The sequence below is a fragment of the Microtus ochrogaster genome, chromosome 19 (genome assembly GCF_000317375.1).
Source record: "Microtus ochrogaster isolate Prairie Vole_2 chromosome 19, MicOch1.0, whole genome shotgun sequence".
Lineage (NCBI taxonomy): Eukaryota > Metazoa > Chordata > Mammalia > Rodentia > Cricetidae > Microtus > Microtus ochrogaster.
In genome coordinates, this window is record NC_022021.1 from 49,663,026 (window position 1) to 49,683,380 (window position 20,355).

At 48.8% G+C, this 20,355-nt stretch overlaps 1 protein-coding gene across 1 annotated transcript in view; it reads right to left on the reverse strand.

Moving 5' to 3' along the window:
* Positions 1–1,128: 1,128 nt before the first annotated feature.
* Positions 1,129–20,355, reverse strand: part of Ice1 (interactor of little elongation complex ELL subunit 1) — a 40,088-nt gene continuing 20,861 nt past the window's right edge. The window contains exons 12-19 of the mRNA XM_005356698.2: positions 19,360–19,769; positions 12,800–17,467; positions 12,159–12,327; positions 9,335–9,495; positions 7,773–7,963; positions 6,631–6,737; positions 2,885–2,983; positions 1,129–1,726 (exon numbers count right to left, since the gene is read on the reverse strand). Coding sequence (XP_005356755.1) covers positions 1,521–1,726; positions 2,885–2,983; positions 6,631–6,737; positions 7,773–7,963; positions 9,335–9,495; positions 12,159–12,327; positions 12,800–17,467; positions 19,360–19,769 — 6,011 coding nt within the window. The 3' untranslated portion in view covers positions 1,129–1,520. The remainder of the gene's footprint in view (positions 1,727–2,884; positions 2,984–6,630; positions 6,738–7,772; positions 7,964–9,334; positions 9,496–12,158; positions 12,328–12,799; positions 17,468–19,359; positions 19,770–20,355) is intronic.

Genomic DNA, 20,355 nt, shown 5'->3' on the forward strand with positions numbered 1-20,355 from the left:
AGAGTCAGATAGTTAGAAGGAGGCAGAAAGGGAATGGCTTACACACTAGGTCCTCCCTGGCTCTAGAAACAATTTCTAGAACCACCCTGTTAAAATCTGTGCCCTCAGGTAACCCTGAGTAACCCTGGGTGACTCACATTCAAATGCCTCCCACAGGAGAGTGGATCAAAGACTGATGACCTCGTCCTCTGGACGGGTGCGTCTGCCCTGCCTGCCACAGTCACTGCCACAGCCACCGACCCGCCTGGACACATTTATTTTCACCCTCACCAAAAAAAATTGGACTGAACCATTAAAAATTATTTACCTGTTTCCTTGCCATCCACGCCCCTCCACCTACCAGGTACTGTAGAAATAATGGGCCCAGGCAGCCAAATTAGTATCCTGGGAGTGGGAAAGGGCTTTTCTGACACGCAGACTGCGAGTAGCTTGCCTCTGCCAGTGCGCTGGTCTGCAGCGCCTCTGCAGTGCCCCCTGGTGGCCAAAACGTAAAAACATTTCTCTTCCACAACTGCATTGGATAAACTGCACAGCCACATTGCTTTGTTTTTATACAAACAACAAAATGAGCCATCTCTGAGCCAGCACAACAGCTCCAAGGACACAGTGCACCCAACCTGACCACAGAGGACCAATGGGCATGCCCAGCCCGGGGCTCCACCCAGCTTCAGCTTCACTCCGCCTGCATCCGGCTGGGCACCAGGAATCAACAGGCCCTGAAGAAGCTACCTCACCTCGAAAGAGCAGTCCAGCACTACGGTGGCTTCTGCCCTGCAGATGTGCCATGGGGAAGAACAGTATGGTAGCCAGATTGGAGCTGGTGCTGGTGGACTGTGGAAAATGCCGCTGTCCACGGAAACTTCCAGAGGTGCTCAACCACTGGATACCCCAAACATGCAAAGCCTGACCCCTTGGTCTCACTTGCAACCCACTCAGTCATGGTTGTGAGAGCTACTCAATAAGCGGGTGAGAGTCACCAGAATCCTTGCCAGCTGTGATTTTACAGGCATGAACCATAAGTGACCAGCAAAGCCTACAGAGAACCATTCCACTCCACAGTCAGGGAGATATCTTCATCCCCACTAGGATGGGACACCAATCATCACACATAACTAACCAGAACAACAGTGCATATGGCTGGCTTTTATTTTTTATTATAAAAACACATACAAGAATTTTAAGAAATGATGAATAAGACAAATTATAATCACAGTGAGTTATTAAACCCATTTCTATGTACAAGTATAAAAATTCCGAAAGTGGAATACCATCCAATGTAAGACACATCACAGATAGCACTGTCTATCTATGCACAGACCGCAGGGCTCTGCCGCCTCTGAGTGGCCATCCCCACAGTCCAAACGGGAGCCTTGCACTGCCATCCGCCCGCTCTCCGCCTCTCTGCTGGACTCTTAGCTGAAGGCAGGTTAACCCTTACAACAGGTGTCAAGGCACTCCTCTGCACAACGACCATGACCTTAGGGGGACCCCTCCTCCTCAGGGAGCCGAGCCTCCCTCACTCAGGGTGCAGAGCTTCCCGCTGAGTCAGCTGAGCCCTCGGCACTCAGGGAGCCGACCTCCTCCAGGCAGCTGACGATTGCGGACGGAATAGTGTTGGACGTCTGTGTCCGCCAAGCTTCCAGGATCTTGGATATCTCTGCTGGGTTGCTAGGACTCAAGTCACAAAGAGCATAAACAGCTGCCAGCTGTACACCCCACGGGATATCTGAAAAGAAAGTTCAGATCTGTCATGACACAGCGACAGGAAGCATCTGTTCTTCAGAGTCTCCACTCAGACATGGATTGTTTTCTGCCAGCAATGAAAATTAAATTCCAAAGAAAAATGTCTCCCAATAAAAAAGTTCATTCAAGATATGTCTACAAAGGAAAACTAAAAGTCAGAGCTCCCTGTAATCTGAGCAATGGCTGTCATAAGGAGGGTGGAGCTCCTCTGGTCCCATGAAGCTGTAAAAACACATGGATCCTGAAACAGCCAACAAAACTCAAACCATCCTCCAGGGCAGTCTCTAAGTGGATCAGACATGAAAATCATGATACAAAAGACCAAAGAAAAGCCTGTCCTTGTGCCACACTGACAGCGGATGAGAGCCAGTGTGATTCTTATGCCAATTTGACCCCAGGCCAGTGTGACCCCAGGTCAGTGTGACTCCAAGACCACTGTGACCCCAGGTCAGTGTGACTCCAAGACCACTGTGACCCCAGGTCAGTGTGACTCCAAGACCACTGTGACCCCAGGTCAGTGTGACTCTAGGCTAGTGTGTCAGTGTGAGTTTAGTCTTAGAGCCATTACTCCTATCTTGGCAAAAGTTTAATTTTTAAAATATAATTTATGAATTCATAATTTAGTTAATGTAATTCATTGAAATTTAAATTTAGGAGCTAAAGTTCATTATTAAGCATGCACCTCTGTCTTCTACCTTCTGTGAACAAGGCAGGGATAAAGAAGGCAAAGCATAGTTTAGGTTGAGTGTCCCTCATCCAACGCACATCCTCAGGCCTAACCATGACATTCATTAGAGATCCTGTACGCCCTGTATACACAGCAAAGGCAATCCAGCAGAGTGCTTTAATAATTTCATGTACTAAGTTTCCTGGCAAGGAATTTTACAGCTATAGAATTTTGTCAGTGCCTAGAAAGTCTCAATTTTTCAAATAAGGTAATGCTCATTCTTTGTCAAAGGCAAACACCAGAGAAACCCATGTGTCTAAACTGATCTCAAGACTCAGGGAAAGCATAGACCATGGCTCCCTTTGGGACCATGAATGTCAAAACCACATGATCGTCAAGTTAGAGGGGCATTGGCTCATGTCCTCAGAACAGGCAGGGAGAGCAGTTTGAGGGACATGAAATCCACACTCTTACCTTCATCCTGAGCGTGTTGTATGAACATACCAATAACTGAGCTGATATTCTTCACAGCAGTTGGAAATCCTTCCTTCAAACCCAACTGGCCTAATCGACCTGAAGAAACAAAATACAATAAATGTAGGCTTCAGTAAATGCTAGTCAATATTCCTAGAAACTGTAAGTTCATGTTGTAGTTTAAATGTTGAGACATTCAGCGAGACAGATGAGGCCACAGAGCTCACAGCGTGACCCACCCTGCCCTCCAGGAGACGTTCTGAGAAGGGCTCACCACCTCTTACCATGCAGAAGCACAAAACACCTCCTGCATTCTTAGGTAGTATGCTAGCTACTTTTATGTCACCTTGACGTAAGATAAAGTCATCGAGAAGTGAGAATGCAGTTGAGAAAATGCCTCCATGAGATGAGTCTGTAGGCAAGACTGTAGGGCACTTTCTTAGTTAATGATTGATGTGGGAGGCTCCCACTGGTGGTCCTGGGCTCTCTAAGAAAGCGGGCTAAGCAAACTAGTAAACAGCACTCCTCCATGGCCTCTGCATTAGCTCCTCCCTCCAGGTTTTTGTCCTGACTTCCTTTAACGATAAATTATAATGTGGAATCATAAGCAAAATAAACCCTTTCCTCTCCAAGTTGCTTTTGCTAATTAAGACAGGTAGCAATGCAGAAATGGATTTAAATAGTGGTCACCACAAAAAATGTGAGACAGAGAACTTTACCAGGGTAACAGGGAAGGCTGGCATTTGCCAGCACGGGCCGTCTTACTCCCTTCTCCCCCTGCTCTGGGATAGAAAGTCACTAACCAAGGGTCTGAGACTGTGCCCCATAGAGTACATGGGATCACCAGGCCCATGCCTGTCCAGGCATTGATTTGGCTCTCGTGAATATCCAGCCTTTTGCTGTTGCTGGTTCTCACGTTCTCATATTAGGTAACATAATACCACACACATTTTTACTTATTCGCACCCAGGCAAGCTTCTGTCTCGGATGTTTTACACACGTGCCAAGCTCAGCACCACTGACTAGTGTGAGGCTCATGAGGAGGAGTGTGTGCAGGTACGGGACAGTCAGCAGGCCACGGCACTGCCCACTGTGTACTTGTTCAGGCGGCACATTCCAGAAGGGTGACATTATTCAACAATGTTGCCTTTGGCGTTTAATTAGCCAAAGGGCTCTTTGAACAAACCAGGATAACTTTGGTTTGTGCCCCCCAGGAGGAAGGGAGCATCAGGTCAAACAAAATATGAAGGCTGTTAAAGAACAGAGAGTACTTCTGATGATCTGGAGGAGTGGAGGCTGCCACAGGAGGCAAAGAGGAACAAAGTAAGTCAAAGTGAAATCTTGGGGTTTCCGTGAGGAATCCAGAGGCCTTCTCCAGAGTTTACAGTGAGGGGAGTCTGGATCTCAGTTCAATCAAACAGTGACTTTGATTTCTAGAACAATCTGAAGTGATCTACTTAGACTCTATAACTGGGAGGGCTGATAGGGAGGTATGCAAGTTGTGGCCCCCAAAACTGAATGGAAGCCCTCAGGTTCAGCACCTGTGCCTTTGCCTACTGTGTTATCTTGCTGACCTATGATGTTATTTTAGACACTGAAGACCACTGTGTACTTGGTAGCAACTCAGTGTGTGTGTCGCCATGACCTCTAGAATCAGAAATCAAGCACACTACCATGGAGCAGCTAAGTCTCTGACACAAATGACTGAAGGACTCGGGGTAGCGAGAGAAAGAGTCAGGAGCACAGCGAAGCGTGATGGAGGAAGGTCATTGGTTAAGTAATAAAGAAACTGCTTGGCCTCATAGGTTAAAACATAGGTGGGAGGAGTAAACAGAACAGAATGCTGGGAGGAAGAGGAAGTGAGCTCAGACTCCACAGTTCTGCTCTTTGGAGCAGAGACGCCATGCTGCCCGTTCCCGGGCAGACACACGCGATGAAGCTCCGACCCAGGATGGACATAGGCTAGAATCTCCCTGGTAAGCCACCTCGTGGGCTACACAGATAATTAGAAATGGGCTAGTCCAGGTGCGAGAGCTAGCCTAGAAGAGGCTAGATAGAAATGGGCCAAGCAGTGTTTTAAAGAATACAGTTGTGTGTTGTTATTTCAGGGTATAAGCTAGCCAGGTGGCCGGGGTGCTGGTCATTTCTTCTATTCCGATATGGTATGATAGACCACGACCTCCCGAAAAGTTTCTGTGAACACCCTCAAAAAATTACTTCACTCAACTGCCAACTGAGATAAACCTGGCACACAAATTACACCGTAAATGACCTAATTAACGACACCCCCATTCAGCAGGAAGCAGTTTGGAGAGAAATAACTGCCCATATTCCCAAATATTGTTTATAAATGTTTTTACATTTAAAGGGGGAAATGATATAGGTATGAATAATTTCCATTGGTATGGATTTTAAGGTCAATTTTGTTATATGTATATGTATTTCTGATCTTGATTAAGATATTGTGAATGTATAGTTCATTAAAAAATGTAATGTATAATTAAGAAATATAGGTTAATGGATAATCATCAGTAATAGTCAAGCTTGTAGTCATGCTAGTTAGATTTTCTAGATATATAGAGATACATTTCAGTTAGATAGACATTCTTCATATCTTTCAAAGACTGCAGAATATGGCATTTAATGTTTTAATAACTTAGGACTTTTCATGACAATGAGACACTCTGCTCCTGGCAGCACCAATCTACTTCAAGAGAAAGATGGGCATTGAAGAGGCTCGTTATGGAGTTTGATAGCCATTTGGGCAAGAAACTGTTCTTGCCTGGACTATTGCATAAACTGGACACAGAGAACCCGCAGAGAGAGGACTGTTAAACTTGCCTAAAGGTGAGATGGTCTTTTGGGGTTCATGACTCATGAAAGAATCTGCAAGACATTCTTCAGGACAAGCAGATAGTGACTGCCTTTGAAATTTCCTGCTTCATGGAAATGTCTGCTGGATACTATGGGCCTGTAGGCCGAAGATGGATGCCCCAACGGTACAGAGGAACTTTGGGTGACTGTCCAGGCAGCAAGATGTCTCTGTCATTTCTAGAGTTTTGGACTTCTTGTTTACTTAGGTATTATTATATCCTTCTGGAGTCTTTGATGGAGTTAAAGAATGGATAGTTATAGTTTTCCTTAGTTATGATATAAGATAAAATAGATATAAATATTGTAACTGTAATTCTTGCTTGATAACTGTTTTGTTATATGTAATTTTGCTATGTTAAAGTTAAAGTCTTTCCTTTTTGTTTAAACAGAAAAAGGGGAAATGATGGAGGAAGGTCATTGGTTAAGTAATAAAGAAACTGCTTGGCCTCATAGGTTAAAACATAGGTGGGAGGAGTAAACAGAACAGAAGGCTGGGAGAAAGAAGCAGAGTCAAGGAGTCGCCATGATTCTCCCACTCCAGACAGATGCAGGTTAAGATCTTTCCTGGTAAGCCAGCTTGTGGAGCTACACAGATTATTAGAAATGGGTTAGGTCAATATGTAAGAGCTAGCCAATAAGAAACTGAAACTAATGGGCCAGGCAATGTTTAAAGGAATACAGTTTGTGTGATATTATTTCAGGGCATAAGCTAGCCAGGTGGCCGGGGTGCTGGGGACGCAGCCCCGTCGCTCCTACAACAGAAGCGCAACCTTGAGAGGAGAGGCGCTGCAGAGCCAGTATGTCAGCATGCTCAGTCCCCACCAAGGGCCTAACCAGAACTAGGGTGGCAAGGCAGGCAGACAGCGACTTACCGATCAGCCTGAGCACAGACGCCACAATAACGTCAGGGGTGTACGCAATGTTCGAATGTCCTTTCCGGTACTTGATCCACTTGTCCATTACAGGCCACAGCTCCTTACTAGAGAACAACATGACAGATACATGCCTGTCACTGCGCAGACAGTACGCACAGTCCCACAGTACAGCTCCTGTAATTCTGCTTTTCTTTCCAGCCCCCAACCCCTTTCTGATCACGGATGTAAATGGCGTGGCGAGAGAACAGGGATGGGAGGGAAGAATGGGGTCTGGAGTCACTGAGAGCACTCGACAGGCGCCCGCCCGCTCTGGTCCCTCCTCTGCTACTCAGAAAGAATGGCCCTGCACCCCTGAGCACATCAGAGCTCTGCCGACTGTGACATGCTCCTCTATGTCTGTGTACAAGGACCTCACAGACAGGGCCCTTGACACAGTTACCACTCGAAAAACAGACCTCGGGGCAGTTCTCACCGTGGGACTGATGTCTGCCTTTCCTGGGCTCGGGAGAGTGAAAACACACCTCTCCCGCATGAACAGCTCCGTGCAGAGGTGACCCTCACAGAAACTAAGTACTTCAAAGACACAAGCCACACACTGTGTGGTGAGCAGTTTAGTGTCATATTCTCTATGAAAGCAGACTTTCTTGGCCAGAATTCAAAAACAACTTTTTTATATGGGGGACAATTTTCTCCTCTCTCCAGGGATAGAGAGAGCATGGTTAGGTGTACAGACGAGCAGAGAAAGCCGTCTGGGACAGCAGACACCCTGTCCTATTGCAGAGCAGCTAGCTTGTCATTGGCACACTGTTGCTCCTCTGGGTTTTCTGGCCTATGGGGGCATGAAGGTAACGAGTACGCACTGCCCCAGCTTGTATTCGCTGAGGTGCCTGTGCCGATGTCATTCTGGAGAAGTGACTGAGCGCAGGCCCTCATGTCTGAGTCATTTCCCTTGGGGCGACATGACATTACTGGGAATAGTGAAAGTAGTTAGTAGCATACAGAGAAACAAAGCAGGGGGATTTGGGTGACTCAGATATTCTAGGAGCACATCTGTTAACTCCTATGGAAGTAAGTGGTTGGTATTTCAAGTGCCTTGTGTAAGAAAGGTCCCCCTCCCTTTCCCCAGCAAAGTTGCTCACCTTATGATGTTATCATGCGTCCAAATCCACCTCTGGTGGCAGCAGAGGAGATCAATGGCGAATATGTATTCCCAAATGTTTGCACTGAGGTCCTCACCAAACTCTTCACTTAACTGAAACTCTGTTTTGGGGCATAGCTGTATGGTCAAAAGCAGCTTAGAAACCACGATTCCAACATCTATGGGAGCATTCTAGCAAACAAAAACAAACACATTAAAAAGAACATCTTGGGATGCTAGCAACTTGAGATTGTAACAGCAATCTGATAGGCCGCCATCTACCCAAAGAGTGAGAGCTAGAAACTAGTTGTCACAGTAAAAGCTCCTGGAGCCACGATCTGCACCAATCAGAGAAGAGCTGAGCTGTGATCCAGACAGAAGCACAGACTGCAGTCAGTACAACCAGGGAATTGAGGTCATAAAAAGCGGACTAACACTTAAAATTGTATAAACTCTGCGCCTCTACAAACGCTGACCAGTCTGCCCTCCCACAGACCACTAGATGATGGCGCCAGCCCCCTTCACCTCTGGGCTTCGGCTGTTCCACTCTCACCCATGAGAGCAGCTTAAGCACCCCCTGCCCTGTTGAGTAACAATCACACGGAGACACCACTTTAGGGCAGCTCTCCTCTCCAGAGACAAAGGCATAGCAGACAGTACCCAGTTTTGTTTCTAAGAACATTAATAGGACTTTGTGGCAAAAAGCTTCCTTCCCCTGAGGGGCCCAGGGTGGGATTGCAAGGGACTGTGCACACCAAGCACCTCCCAACATGGCTGCACTGCTCAGGATCCCACCAGCACGAAAGCAGATCCTAGGCCAAACGTGGGCTCAGATCAACACAGAGGAGAGCCGGAGCTTGGAAATCTGTGAGCTATCGGCACTTCTCAGGTTTCCACAAGAGCATACATCTTCTTGGAGAAGCTGGTGACTTTACAAGCTGAGAAGATGCAGAACCACATTCTGATACTTCTCGCCACATTGACCTATCTAAGAGTCTGCAGCAATACTAACTATACAAGACGCTGGGGTTCCCAGTCTAGGCTGTGGTTAGAGCTAAGGTACCTGGCACCAACACGATGAGTTACAATGTCTGAGAGACAGCCTTTATCATGGGAACAAACATTCAATGAAGCTCATATTCCATATTCTCAACTTGACTTCTAACAATCCAAAGTTAGGGGCTTAACAAGAGTCTACTTGCTAGAGCTGTAGTTTTCGAGGAACGTATCATTTATGATTACTTAAAATGCTGCTAACTAAATGAGTCAAGTTTACAAAGACCTCTCGCTAGGAGATGTAATCTGTTGTATGTGCCTTAACACGACACTTGTCAGTGGTCAAAGTACAGTCACGCCTACTTTTAAAATTGTTACCTGATTTCTGAATGGAACAGGAATAACAAAGCTAAAAGCTTTAAAAACTGGGTTAACTTTAAACCTTAAAACCAAGTACTGCTGTATAGCAAGTCATCATCTCTGCACACAGAAGCCCTTTGTGGACTGTGTCATCTCCATGGAGTGAACATGGAGGTGCTGCAGAAAAGAAATAAAAACCGAGTGTACCTTTTCCCAGCTGAGAAATGCTCTCAAGCAGTTCAGAACCTCCCCTCTGGCACGCTGCCTGGCAACCAGCTGCATGGCTTGACTAACGGCTGACTGGGAGAGAAACACTTCACGCCACATGTTGGCAATGAATAGCGTCAACTTCTCAGATTCTGGAAAGTCTGTAAGAAAGAGAGGGATAAAAAGAGAGACTTTATGTCTCACCTAAGAAACTGATTTAAAAACTAGGCACATATTTTACTTCACAGGTGCCTCTCACCCAGAGCAGACAGGCTTGTGAGTGGATGGTCAGAGGGGCTCTCTCAGAATTTGCTCTTCCTCCCTCCCCGTCTTGGGTACTTCTTTGAGTTTTGAGAGACAGGCCTCACTCTGTAGTTCAGACTGGCCTCAAACTGGTGGCAAACCTCTCACCTCAACCCCCTAAGTGCTGGGATTATAAGAGTGAGTGGCCATGTCTGGCTTGGCATACTGTTAGCTAGACTTTAAGCCTAAACAAACGGCCAACAACTGTGTGGAAATGAATTCTCTCGAAATATAGTGTATTAAATAGGAAAATTCTGAGCCTGAAGCAATGTGAAAGCAAGATGCTTTACCTTCTCTCCATCAGTGCACCCTTCCTCCCGGCCAATCCACTTTCCACATTACATTTGATAGTTTTGTAAGGTTTAACATACAACAGTTTCTAAAGTGGAAGAATTGTTTAACATTTGTACTTATTGCTGCAAATTCTTACTCTCCCGGCTTTTTTCTTCTTAAATAAACTTGACAAACAGTAACATAAAACTTTAAAGAGTACCTCCTTCCCAGATGGAGCACCCCAATCCGTTTGCTATCGCTACAAATCAAGTTGGTATTACTGCTTCAGTGTGCCATGTATTTTCTCTCTGACACAGGCCACCTAACTTCTGAGATCTGTCCATGGTGCTGATGCACAGCTAGGCAGTATTCAGCTGTTCAACAGACAACAGCATGCTGTCCTGTCCATTCAGCCACTGGCAGACATTTGTTTTCAACTACAGGATATTATGAATTAACATCATAAATACCCGTGTTCTCAAGTCTGGGTAAGGATGTCTCCATTTCTGTTGGATAAGTACCTACAAATGGAACTTCTCAGTATGTAATGAATTGAGAGTCTTAATTTTACAAACAAAACCAGTTTTCCAATGCAGCTAACATCAGGAGTTCCGTCCTGTTTGTCATGAAGACATAGCTGATTAAAGCTTTCCTCCCCTTTGTCAGTGTTCTCAGGAGCAAAGGGTGAGTGGGCCAGAGCACAACCACAATGCACTGCTTTGATGTGCTGCTGTGCAGCCTGTTACTCTGATGCCCCTCCTAGGCCTGACCCACATTCTTCACTAGACAGAGAAATTTTCCCGGAGTCCTGCCCTGGACTATGAAATCCACCTTCCAAGTACAATCCTTGCTCAACAAATAGTTAATGGCTATAAGCAGTGCATTTTTCTGGGTGGGACAGAATTTGTCCACTTAGACTGTCATGCCACCTCCTGTGAAGTTTGAGTGGTCTCTCATGTAGGCTGTGCACGGTGTGTGTGTCTGTGTCTGTGTGCGCTTCCTGCATTGGAGCCCTCACACTTTTGGCATTACCTGCTTATGTTCTAGGGAACACGGTCTGGTTTCCTCTGGAAGGGAAGACAGTGTGTTAAATTTCCAGAGTCTACTGATGAGCCACTGCCATACCCAGGAGCACATGATGTTAATGGGAGAAGATGGGTGAACATTCAAGGGAAAAAGGTTTCCACGTTTAATCTGGTGCTTAGTAAATGAAGAACAAAAGGCAAACTTAATTAAGCAATTAAGACAGATTCAGTAAAGATGGGATAAGAATAGAAGAGAGAGATAAATGCCTGTAACTTCTTGGGATTGGCTTTGGGGAGGGTTTGAAAAGGAGTTAGAAATATGGAGAAGGAAGAGGAAAAAAAGTTGTTTTATTCATCATCCAATGAGAGAAACACATATTCACAGCATACAGGATGTCCTACATCCGGTCTGAGTGACCCTGTGTCTGGTGAGAACAAGAAATTCACACTGGCTAGAGCAGACTCCTCTACTCTCTGCTGCCTGCCTTTGTGTTCCACGTTACCAAGGTCTGCAGCCCTCCCATGGCCAAAGAGCATGCATCCCAGAGTGGGTTACGAAACAAATCAGTGAGCAGACCCTGTGGGCACACTCACACTGACTTCCTGGCACGAGGCTATGCTGTGTGAGGACAGACCCTGTGGGCACACTCACACTGACTTCCTGGCACGACGCTATGCCGTGTGAGGACAGACCCCGTGGGCACACTCACACTGACTTCCTGGCACGAGGCTATGCTGTGTGAGGACTGATGGTTTGCTGCCACAGTTGAGGCTGAGGAAGTGAGGCCAGCCCTGCTCCTCCACCTCCTCATCATTACTAAGGTACATCTTTCCACGAGGCTACAAATCCATCTTACAGCTACTGTCATTTAGCCAGGGCACAGCAATACGGATGGACAGTCACTATACAAGGATTCCCAGTATTTTGCAGTGCAAAAATAAAGTAAACATAGAGTGGACAAGAGACAATCTACATACAAATGAAAGTACACATGCCAATGTAAGTAAGCGTGAGTAAATTCAGCCAGTCGGACACTAGTACGGTTACGGTTGGGGATAATTCGTCACTTAAACCCTCTAATACAGCACAACTATTTTTTTTTTCTTAGACAGTGTTTCTACATCAGCCTGGCCCCAGACTCACGGAGATGAAAAATATCCTTTTTAAAGAGGTGAAAATGTGACAGAAGCCCTTCAACACGAGTGCTGCAACCTGAACACACCTTCTTTCAGAAGGCTGTAGCAGAACAAGCGAGCTCTTTCCAAGTCTCCCAGCTGCCGACAGATGCCCACATATACTCTGCACAGTGCATGGATGTAGCTATGGTCCAGAGATGTCTTCTGAACCTTTAGCTCTGAGAGAATAGAGCGAAGTAAGTACTCTCCTAAATGCTAGATTGGGGAAAAGATAGAAGAATTAGGTTAGCGATGCAAGAACCAATCCTAACCAGGTATCTATCAGACACAATAACTGCTAACACAATGTCTAGCATGGCAGCCATGGGTATAGCCGGAGCCAAGCTACAGATACCACATCAAGTCTATAAATGCACCTACTTGCCTATGATGACATGGTTGCCACTCAAATAAATTATGGTTTACTGGTTTATGTTAAGAACCCATGTGTGTAAGTATGTGTGTATGTACATTACCTAAGGCTAATTCTATCTCCATTTTTGCTTATTCTACTGTTTTTCTCCGCAGGTTTATGTGTCAAGCCTCCACTGTATTTCTAATCTATAGATGTGGGCTAGAAATAGACAAACTTTAATGCTGAGGGGTCATCTTCAGTGCCGCCAGCACCAGCCCGTCCCTGTCAGACCCTCATGCTTCATACACCCTCACTGAGAAAGGCTCCGCATACCTTGTTTGTCGTGCTAAATTCATAAACAACTTCCTTCTCTTGGTCTCTCATGACAGGCTTTTTGGAGATATTGCCCACATACACGTGACTACGGATGACAGGCAGCAGGTCAAAGGGGGACTCGGCAATCTTCCTCAGAGCCCGAGCAATGGCTATGCTATAGGACTCCGCCATGTCCCGTGGTCTGGCAAGCAGCACTGATGCTGGACTGCAGACCAGGGCAGCAGTTTGCTCTTCCTCAGCTGGGACAACGTGGGCTGGTGAGATTCCTGATGGGGGGTCCTCGGGGACGCCTTCTGCGGTGGCCTGGCTGGGGTCCGCTTCTGGGGACTCACTGTCCAGGCGCAGTCTCTTAGGGCTCCTCAGTATGGACGCTGCCAGGGTCCTTTTCCCACGAGCATCCTGCTGGACTTCCTGGGACTCACCTTGGCTACTGTCACCACCAGAGCTGCCCCCAGTCAGTACAAAAGCAGTTGATGTTGAGGTGATGGCTTTGAGGCCTATGAGGGCGCTGACACGCCCCGGTAACACCTTTCCGTCCACAGAGGAGCCTCGGGACAGCTGCATGTTCCCTTTGAGGAGGCTGAGGGTCCGGGCCCTGGCAGACAACTCTGGGTACATTGTGTCAAGGATTTTTACGGAATTTTCCTGCGGCCCACTCACAGCAGCATGGCCAGGCGCACAGGATGGGAGCCGGCCGGGCACAGGAAGGGCATGTTTTGGGGTGGCAGCACAGAACTGCAGAGGAGAGGACACTATCCTCCCGCTGGCTGCTGCGGTAGACGGGGATGGAGAGGGATCCAGGGGGGAGGCCTGCTGGAGTTCTTCAGGCCACGGGGACAACACGGGAGGTCCTGAAATCTCACACAAGGGGGAAATGCGGCCAGCTGGTGAGGTCAGTGAGGACGGACTAGAGCTTGATACCAGAGGAGACAGTGGCCGTGATGTCCTTGGAGGGGTGGCTATCAGTGGGGGGAGCAGGGGAGGCAGTGGAGGCCCCACTTCTTGCCGGATCCTGCTCAGAGCATCGGGGGAACCGTGGGTAGGAGTGGACACATCTGCACCTGCCGTGGTGGACTGAGCTTGGCCTCTTGCTGTTTCTGTGTTTGTTCTTTCTCCTGATTCTGGCTGAGGGTCTTCAATCGGATGCATTTCCGCTCTGTTGTTCAGTCCCGGAGTCTTTGCTAGTTTGCTTGACTGATCTTTGTTGGAAATCTTTGACCGAGTCTTGCTCTTCCCAAGTGGTTCTAACTTCCAGTTATAGTAGGTGTGATCAGACGCCACCTTCTCGGTCTCTAGTGTTTGGTCATATATCTGAGAACGAATCCAGATGCTGGGCTTCACGGGCCTGTTCCGAAGACGACTCTTATCAAAGTTGGCACTCTGTCCACCACTGGAAACATCCTCCTGGGCACCAGGGAGACCACCAGCACATGGAGGCTCTTGAGGTAGAGGGCCAGCAGGACTGGCTTCAGGGGACTTCTCCACAGAACCATGGTCTAGGCCTTCCAGATCCTGAGACGCAAACGCTTCCAGAGTGTCACAAAGGACGACCTGCTCCATATCAGGGGAGATGGACACGCCACTGATGAGAGTCCAGTTGTCCCCCTTTTCGATCACGAGGTCTTGATTCTTATTTATAAGTACACTTATAACTTCGGAGGTCACCGCGGAGATCTGATAGCGAAACGCCGTCTCTGTCACACAGGCAGGGCTCTGGTCTCTCCTTGGTGGAGCTGGAGAGTCAGAGCTCAGGGCCAAAAGCTCCTCAGGTTCTGCCAGGCCCTCCTCCCCACTGCTGGGGCAGTCCTCGTAGTTGGTCTCATTCTCAGATCTGCTCTGAATGTGCTCAGGGTCAGACCTGCCACTCAATGGGGAGCTGCCACCCGCATCTGCATCCATAGCTGCTGGTCCAAGGAGCTCTGCAGGGTGGGACATGGAGCTGGACGCTTCCTCGGGCGGAGTGTTCTCTGCTAGCTCTTCAGCAGTCTGGCTGTGATGCGCACTTGAGGGTAGCACATGCTCGGCATCCTTCCCTCCGCCCTCAGACTCGGGGGGAATGTCAGCCGGCACTTGTGGAGGACACTGGGCATGCTGGCTTGGGGTCTCCACACAGGCTTCTCCCCCTGACTCCACCCACACTTCTGAGGCTCTGAGTATTTCTTCTTCATGGAACCTCTCCCCATGGCTCTTACTGAAGATTTCATTTTGCTTGAACTCTTTATTCATTTCTTTATCTGGAGTTCCTCTGCTAGAACATTCTGAAGTAGAGGCCCTTGAACTATAATCCCTTAACTGACAACTTTCAAGAAACATAACCACCTCTGACGTAGAAAGCTTGTCCATGTAAAGAAAGGTGCTTAAGTTACATTCCTGCAGAGCTGAGGTCAGATCACCTACATCTGGGGCGTGTCCAGCCTCATTCACCCCAGCTTCTGGGTCTCCCAAAGGTCTCTGCGAGTCTCCTGCTGCATCCTGCTGCCTGGGCCCCATGACAGCTTCAGCCTCGTCCTCTCCGTCGCTGCAGCTGAAGGACTCATCCTCTGCCTCTGTGGACTTTCTCTGCTCTCTGATGCCTGTGTAGCAGTAGGAAGTTCCAGGAAGACTACTTTGGGAGGCACTCTGCGTCTCCTCATCTGCGCTGCCAAGAACTGAAGGACAGACAGGGTCAGTGGGGACACGGGCTCTGAGAATCGCCCTGCTTGGCACTATGGGAGGCGTACTGACATTTTGCGGAGTACTACGAGAATCTCTTGCAACTGCAGGGGCTTCAGTGCTTGCCTGGTGATGAGCTCCACAGGGCATTTGTCTAACGGGACAGTTTCTGGACGTTACCTCAGCTGGAATTAGCTTCCCAGCCTCCAGCCTACTGGCACCTGACGGGGTGGTATGGGGAGAGCTCCTGGGCTTCTGCAGTAGGTCACTCACGACGCTCTGGCTCTGGATGAGGTTGTCTGCAGAGGAAAAAGGTAACTTATCTGTAGAACCAAAGTTCTCTGATGACACAGAACCACTTGGAGAATCACAACTTGACTTTCGCCAAGACACAGAAACCTCTGGAGCTGGGCTTTCCTCATCGGCTATCCTGCCAGTGCCCTGTGCCGTGGGGTCCCCGTCTCCAGCACACTCCGATACCGATGACATAGGATCCGTGTCCTCACTACTGTCTACAGAGGGACTCGGTGTGCTCCCAGGTGGCTGCCAGTGCTCTAGGCTGCTACTCCGCACCCTCTCGGGTCTTGCCTGTTTTGTTATGACTGACACTTGGTTTGGCAGCAGAGCGGCGGCTGCTCTGCCTCCCCGAGGGACAGCACTTTCTTCAGGAGGTCTCAGCGCTGCTGTCAGTCTGCTGTTCTCTGAGGCTGGCTCCGCCTTCTCCAGCTGAAGCCTGCTCTTCTGCGGATGTTCTGTGTTGGCTCTGGGACTGCCTTCCCCACCTGTCCTCAGGACAGCACTCCGGTGCCATGAGGTGCTGTCGGCAGAACCAGGGATCCTCCTGGTGAAGCCAGCCTGAGGGCGTGCTAAGGAAGTCCAGTCTGACTTAGGCAGGGTGAGCGCAATGCCTGGGCCTCGGTCTCCACACTGCCCACTTCTCGCTGGCTTCTGAAATACTGACTGGGGAAGTGGGTGTGTATTCGCTGTGCTTGTAAACAGGTTTCCAGACTCCGGGCCCCTGCTCTTCCAGTTACTAAACGTAGATGCTCCTAGTTTTGATTTGGGACTCAGAGCAGGCAGGCGGTTCTCTGGGTCATTTGCTTTTGGAAAATGTGCTGCTGGCTCAGACCACAGAAGAAATGTGTTTACAGGTCTAGTTGATGACTTCTGTTCTACATGAGGCAGGTCCGTGCAGGTTACCTCTGCTGGAGTCCGTGTACTGACATAGCCTAGCTGTGAAGCCTTGAGGTTACTGCAGACAGACCCCGGCACAGAGGTAGACAAGGCGGAGGAAGGAAGACTGCCTGAATGGTCACGGCCTGCTGTGGCTGCGCGAAGGCCTGACTCCAAAGTAGACTCCTGTACATCTATTTCCTTTCTCTGAAAATGGCCAGAATCCATCACACGGTGTGACCTGGAAGCAAATTCACCAGGGAGTGTCCATTTAGTAAATTCTGACTGCGGTGAGCATGCTTTTGATGGCAGAGTTTTTCCTTCAGATCCTATGAGTTCCCTGAACGTCCTCTTGCCCAGGGAAGAATAGCACACCTCTGACTCTCCAGCTCTGGTGTCCTTCTTCCGTGCTGGGCTTCTGGACGCCCTCTCCACCCACGGTCTCCTGTTCTGCGTAAGCAGCCCTTTCCCGACTCGCACGGATTTACCCACGTCCTGGGCCTCTGCCTGTTCTTCTGCCTCTTCTACGATGTCTCCCCTATGCCTCCCAAATGCAGGCGATGCTATCCAGTGCCTTCCCCATGGTAGAGAAGATGTGACAGGCTCTCCCAGTGCTCCTCTTCTGCTGTCACATCCAACAGGGGTCACTCTGTTTGCAGCCTGGGCAGCTTCCAGGGGCCTGGGCTTTTCCAGGCATGCGTCACTCCTTTTCAGTTTTTCAAGCAAGTCAAGGTAACTCCGAGACTCCGCTGTGTAATCCTCTGAAGCTGCCTCCGCAGAGGTTCTGAGTGGGGCAGAGTCAGTGTCGCTGGAATCCGTGAACTCTCCAAAGAAGGATTCCTTCAAGTGATAGAAAACACACAGTCATACGGGTGCTCAGCAGAGCTGACCGTCAGAACAACAGGACACGTTTGCAAGAGTGGGTGCGTGAAGAAAGTCTAAAGCCACACTTGTGAAGGCTGGGCCAGGCTCTGCTGTGGCGCTTGCACTCCCTGGTCCTTGAGGAAGCTGGCTCCCGCTCATAGCCCTTTCCCATGACCCAGGCTCCTAACCAGGCCAGGCGGGGCTTGTCCTCCTAGCTCTGCGCTCTGTTAAAGGGGAGGCTCTCTACTGAGGCCCACTGGCCTCCAGCTCCACCACCCTTTGCTTCCTCTCTGCACTCACACTCAGGACAGCTGCTGAGCCATCTCCTCTCCTTACTTAGCTGTCTCCCTCTCCACCATGTTCTCTAGTCAGTAGAATCACCTCTGCTCCAGAAAGTTTCCTCCATCCCAACTAGGAGCTCTCTTACGTCATCAAACTGCACTTCCCATGCAGAAGGGAAGGGTGAACTCAAGTGCCGGAACATAACTCCCTAGTGTAGAATCCCATCGTCAAGGCTGGGATCTGCAAGGCCTCTCCCCGGCTGTCCCCACAGTCGCACCACCTGTCTTTCTTCCTGGCCTCTACTTTCGCTTATTGGCTGGGAGCAAATCCAGGGCTCTGACTGGACCCCTACCTTTTCCATACGCTTACTGAAGGTCTCCACAGGCACACGGCTCTGCTGCACACAGCCACAGGCACTAAGTGTCTGTGTCCTGCCCATCTCCACTGCGGCACCATGTGCTTGGTCTCAGATGAGAGAGTGCACAGGTGAGACTCAGCAGGTAAAGCAATGGGCACCTGTAGAATTCCCCAGCCCGAGACAGTTCAGGTCAGCTGTTTCGTGACTGCTGCCACTGCACCTCCCCCGGAGACCACACTCCTCAAGCCTTTAACAAATGGCCCCAGTGCCACGACCTCTATACAGAGAGTAAGAACTAGTCCTGACCCACATCCTCCTGCTTCTGAACTGTCAATCCGCTTCTATTCAGATGTAACTAAACAGGAACTGAACAGAAACCCTGTCACAGTCCTTGCCTTTAGAGTCAAGAGTCTCCTGTCCCCCTAAAAGTGCATGAGTTTCTTAGGAAGTTTGCAAGATCCTTCCAGACACAGCCTGGCTCAAGTTTTCCAAAGCCACATTCACCTTGGGTCACACAGCACTGTACAGCAGCCTCTCCCGAAACCCAATCACTCCTCAAAGCTTTCTTTAGGGGCTTCTGGCATCCAGAAAGACTCACACAGCCTCCCTGCCAGCCTCTCCTCTGCAGAGCTCTGTCCTCCAAGGAAGAAGGTGCCCTGCAGCCCTGCAGACATCTGCTCACCAGACTAGCTGTGTACTCCATGCCTAGTCCTGATTCACAGGACAGCCCAACACTGTGTCTTCCATTACCTTTGAACCCACAGTTCTGAGCTAGGTGTCTAGAATACAATTGCATGCCAAGACTCCTTAGGGGAGCAAACAGTATGTAAACTCTTGAAGACAGACCCAAAGGCGACTTCTCCTGGGCCATGGGGGAGGAATGCAGACATGGAGAATTTTCTGTTTCTGGAACACAGCCCATGTCTGCAGGAATATGCTTCATTCTCTCCACGTCTACCATGTCCTAGGCACTAGCAATACAAATAAACTTTCTATATAAAAAGCATAATAAAATAAAATAAAATGTAAACTTCATACATAGTGAAGAAAATCCCACCACAGATGCTGATGCAGAGGCCCTGGCACAGCCTTTTATTTTCATATGCTACTTCATAGAAAAACTAGCTACAAAAATGAACAGTTTTGTCTAAATACACTAATATCTTTGAAATATCTTGGACATAAGACAAACATCCACATGAAATTAAAATTCAGAAAGCCAACTCACATGAGCCAGGGAGGAAGATAAAGAGCCCAGGTGTGGTGATGTCACTGGAGGCGGTGAGGGCACTGGAGACAGAAGAGGAGGGGGAAGCTTGAAGAAGTCAATTGCAGCTTGAAGATCATCGTCAAAAAAATGTTCATGGTCATAGACATTGGTCCTGTTGCCATCACCAGGCCTCTGCACTGAGACTTCGGGATGACTTTCTTCACAAAAGGCATGCTCAGCGCTAGGGCTTCTTCCACCAGGCTGCTCTTCTTCTGCACTTTCAGAGGAAGTGAAGTCGCCCTCCACCTCCATAGACAGCTTGGTGAAGAAAGAATGCATATCGGAGGTCCTGGCAGGACTGCCTTGGCTTGGGAGCAATTCATCTTCCCCAGAAGCTCTGGATGCACTGATTTCTTTGACAGGTTTTTCTGAGTAGGAGAAGCAGGCATCACATATTCAATGCCAGGAAAACTTACAAATTATATCCTGATAACAGGCCAAACTGCTAGTAGAAATAAGCCGAAATGGGCAGACAGCTTTAACAATGACACCAGTCAACTTCTAACATTATCGTATAGACTGGACAGGGATGCGCATGGAGAGTGGTCCACTGAGGCACCACAACCCAGTGGGAAACACGGCAACAGGGACAGAGGCCTTATTGCCTCATCACATACTGGAAGATGCTTTCCTTTCCACAAGGGTCTCACGCACCTGTACACAATGCCTATGGGTAGGTTTGACACTGGTTGGCTTCAGATCGCTTTTTTACAGAGGAGCATGGGGCTGCAGTGCACTGGGAAGCAGCAGTGGAGAGGAGAATGGGGCTGCAGTGCACTGGGAAGCAGTGGAGAGAGGAACATGGGGCTGCAGTGCACTGGGAAGCGGCAGCAGAGACAGGAGCACGGGGCTGCAGTGCACTGGGAGCGGCAGTGGAGAGGAGCATGGGACTGCAGTGCACTGGGAAGCAGTAGAGAGAGAGGAGCATGGGGCTGCAGTGCACTGGGAAGCAGT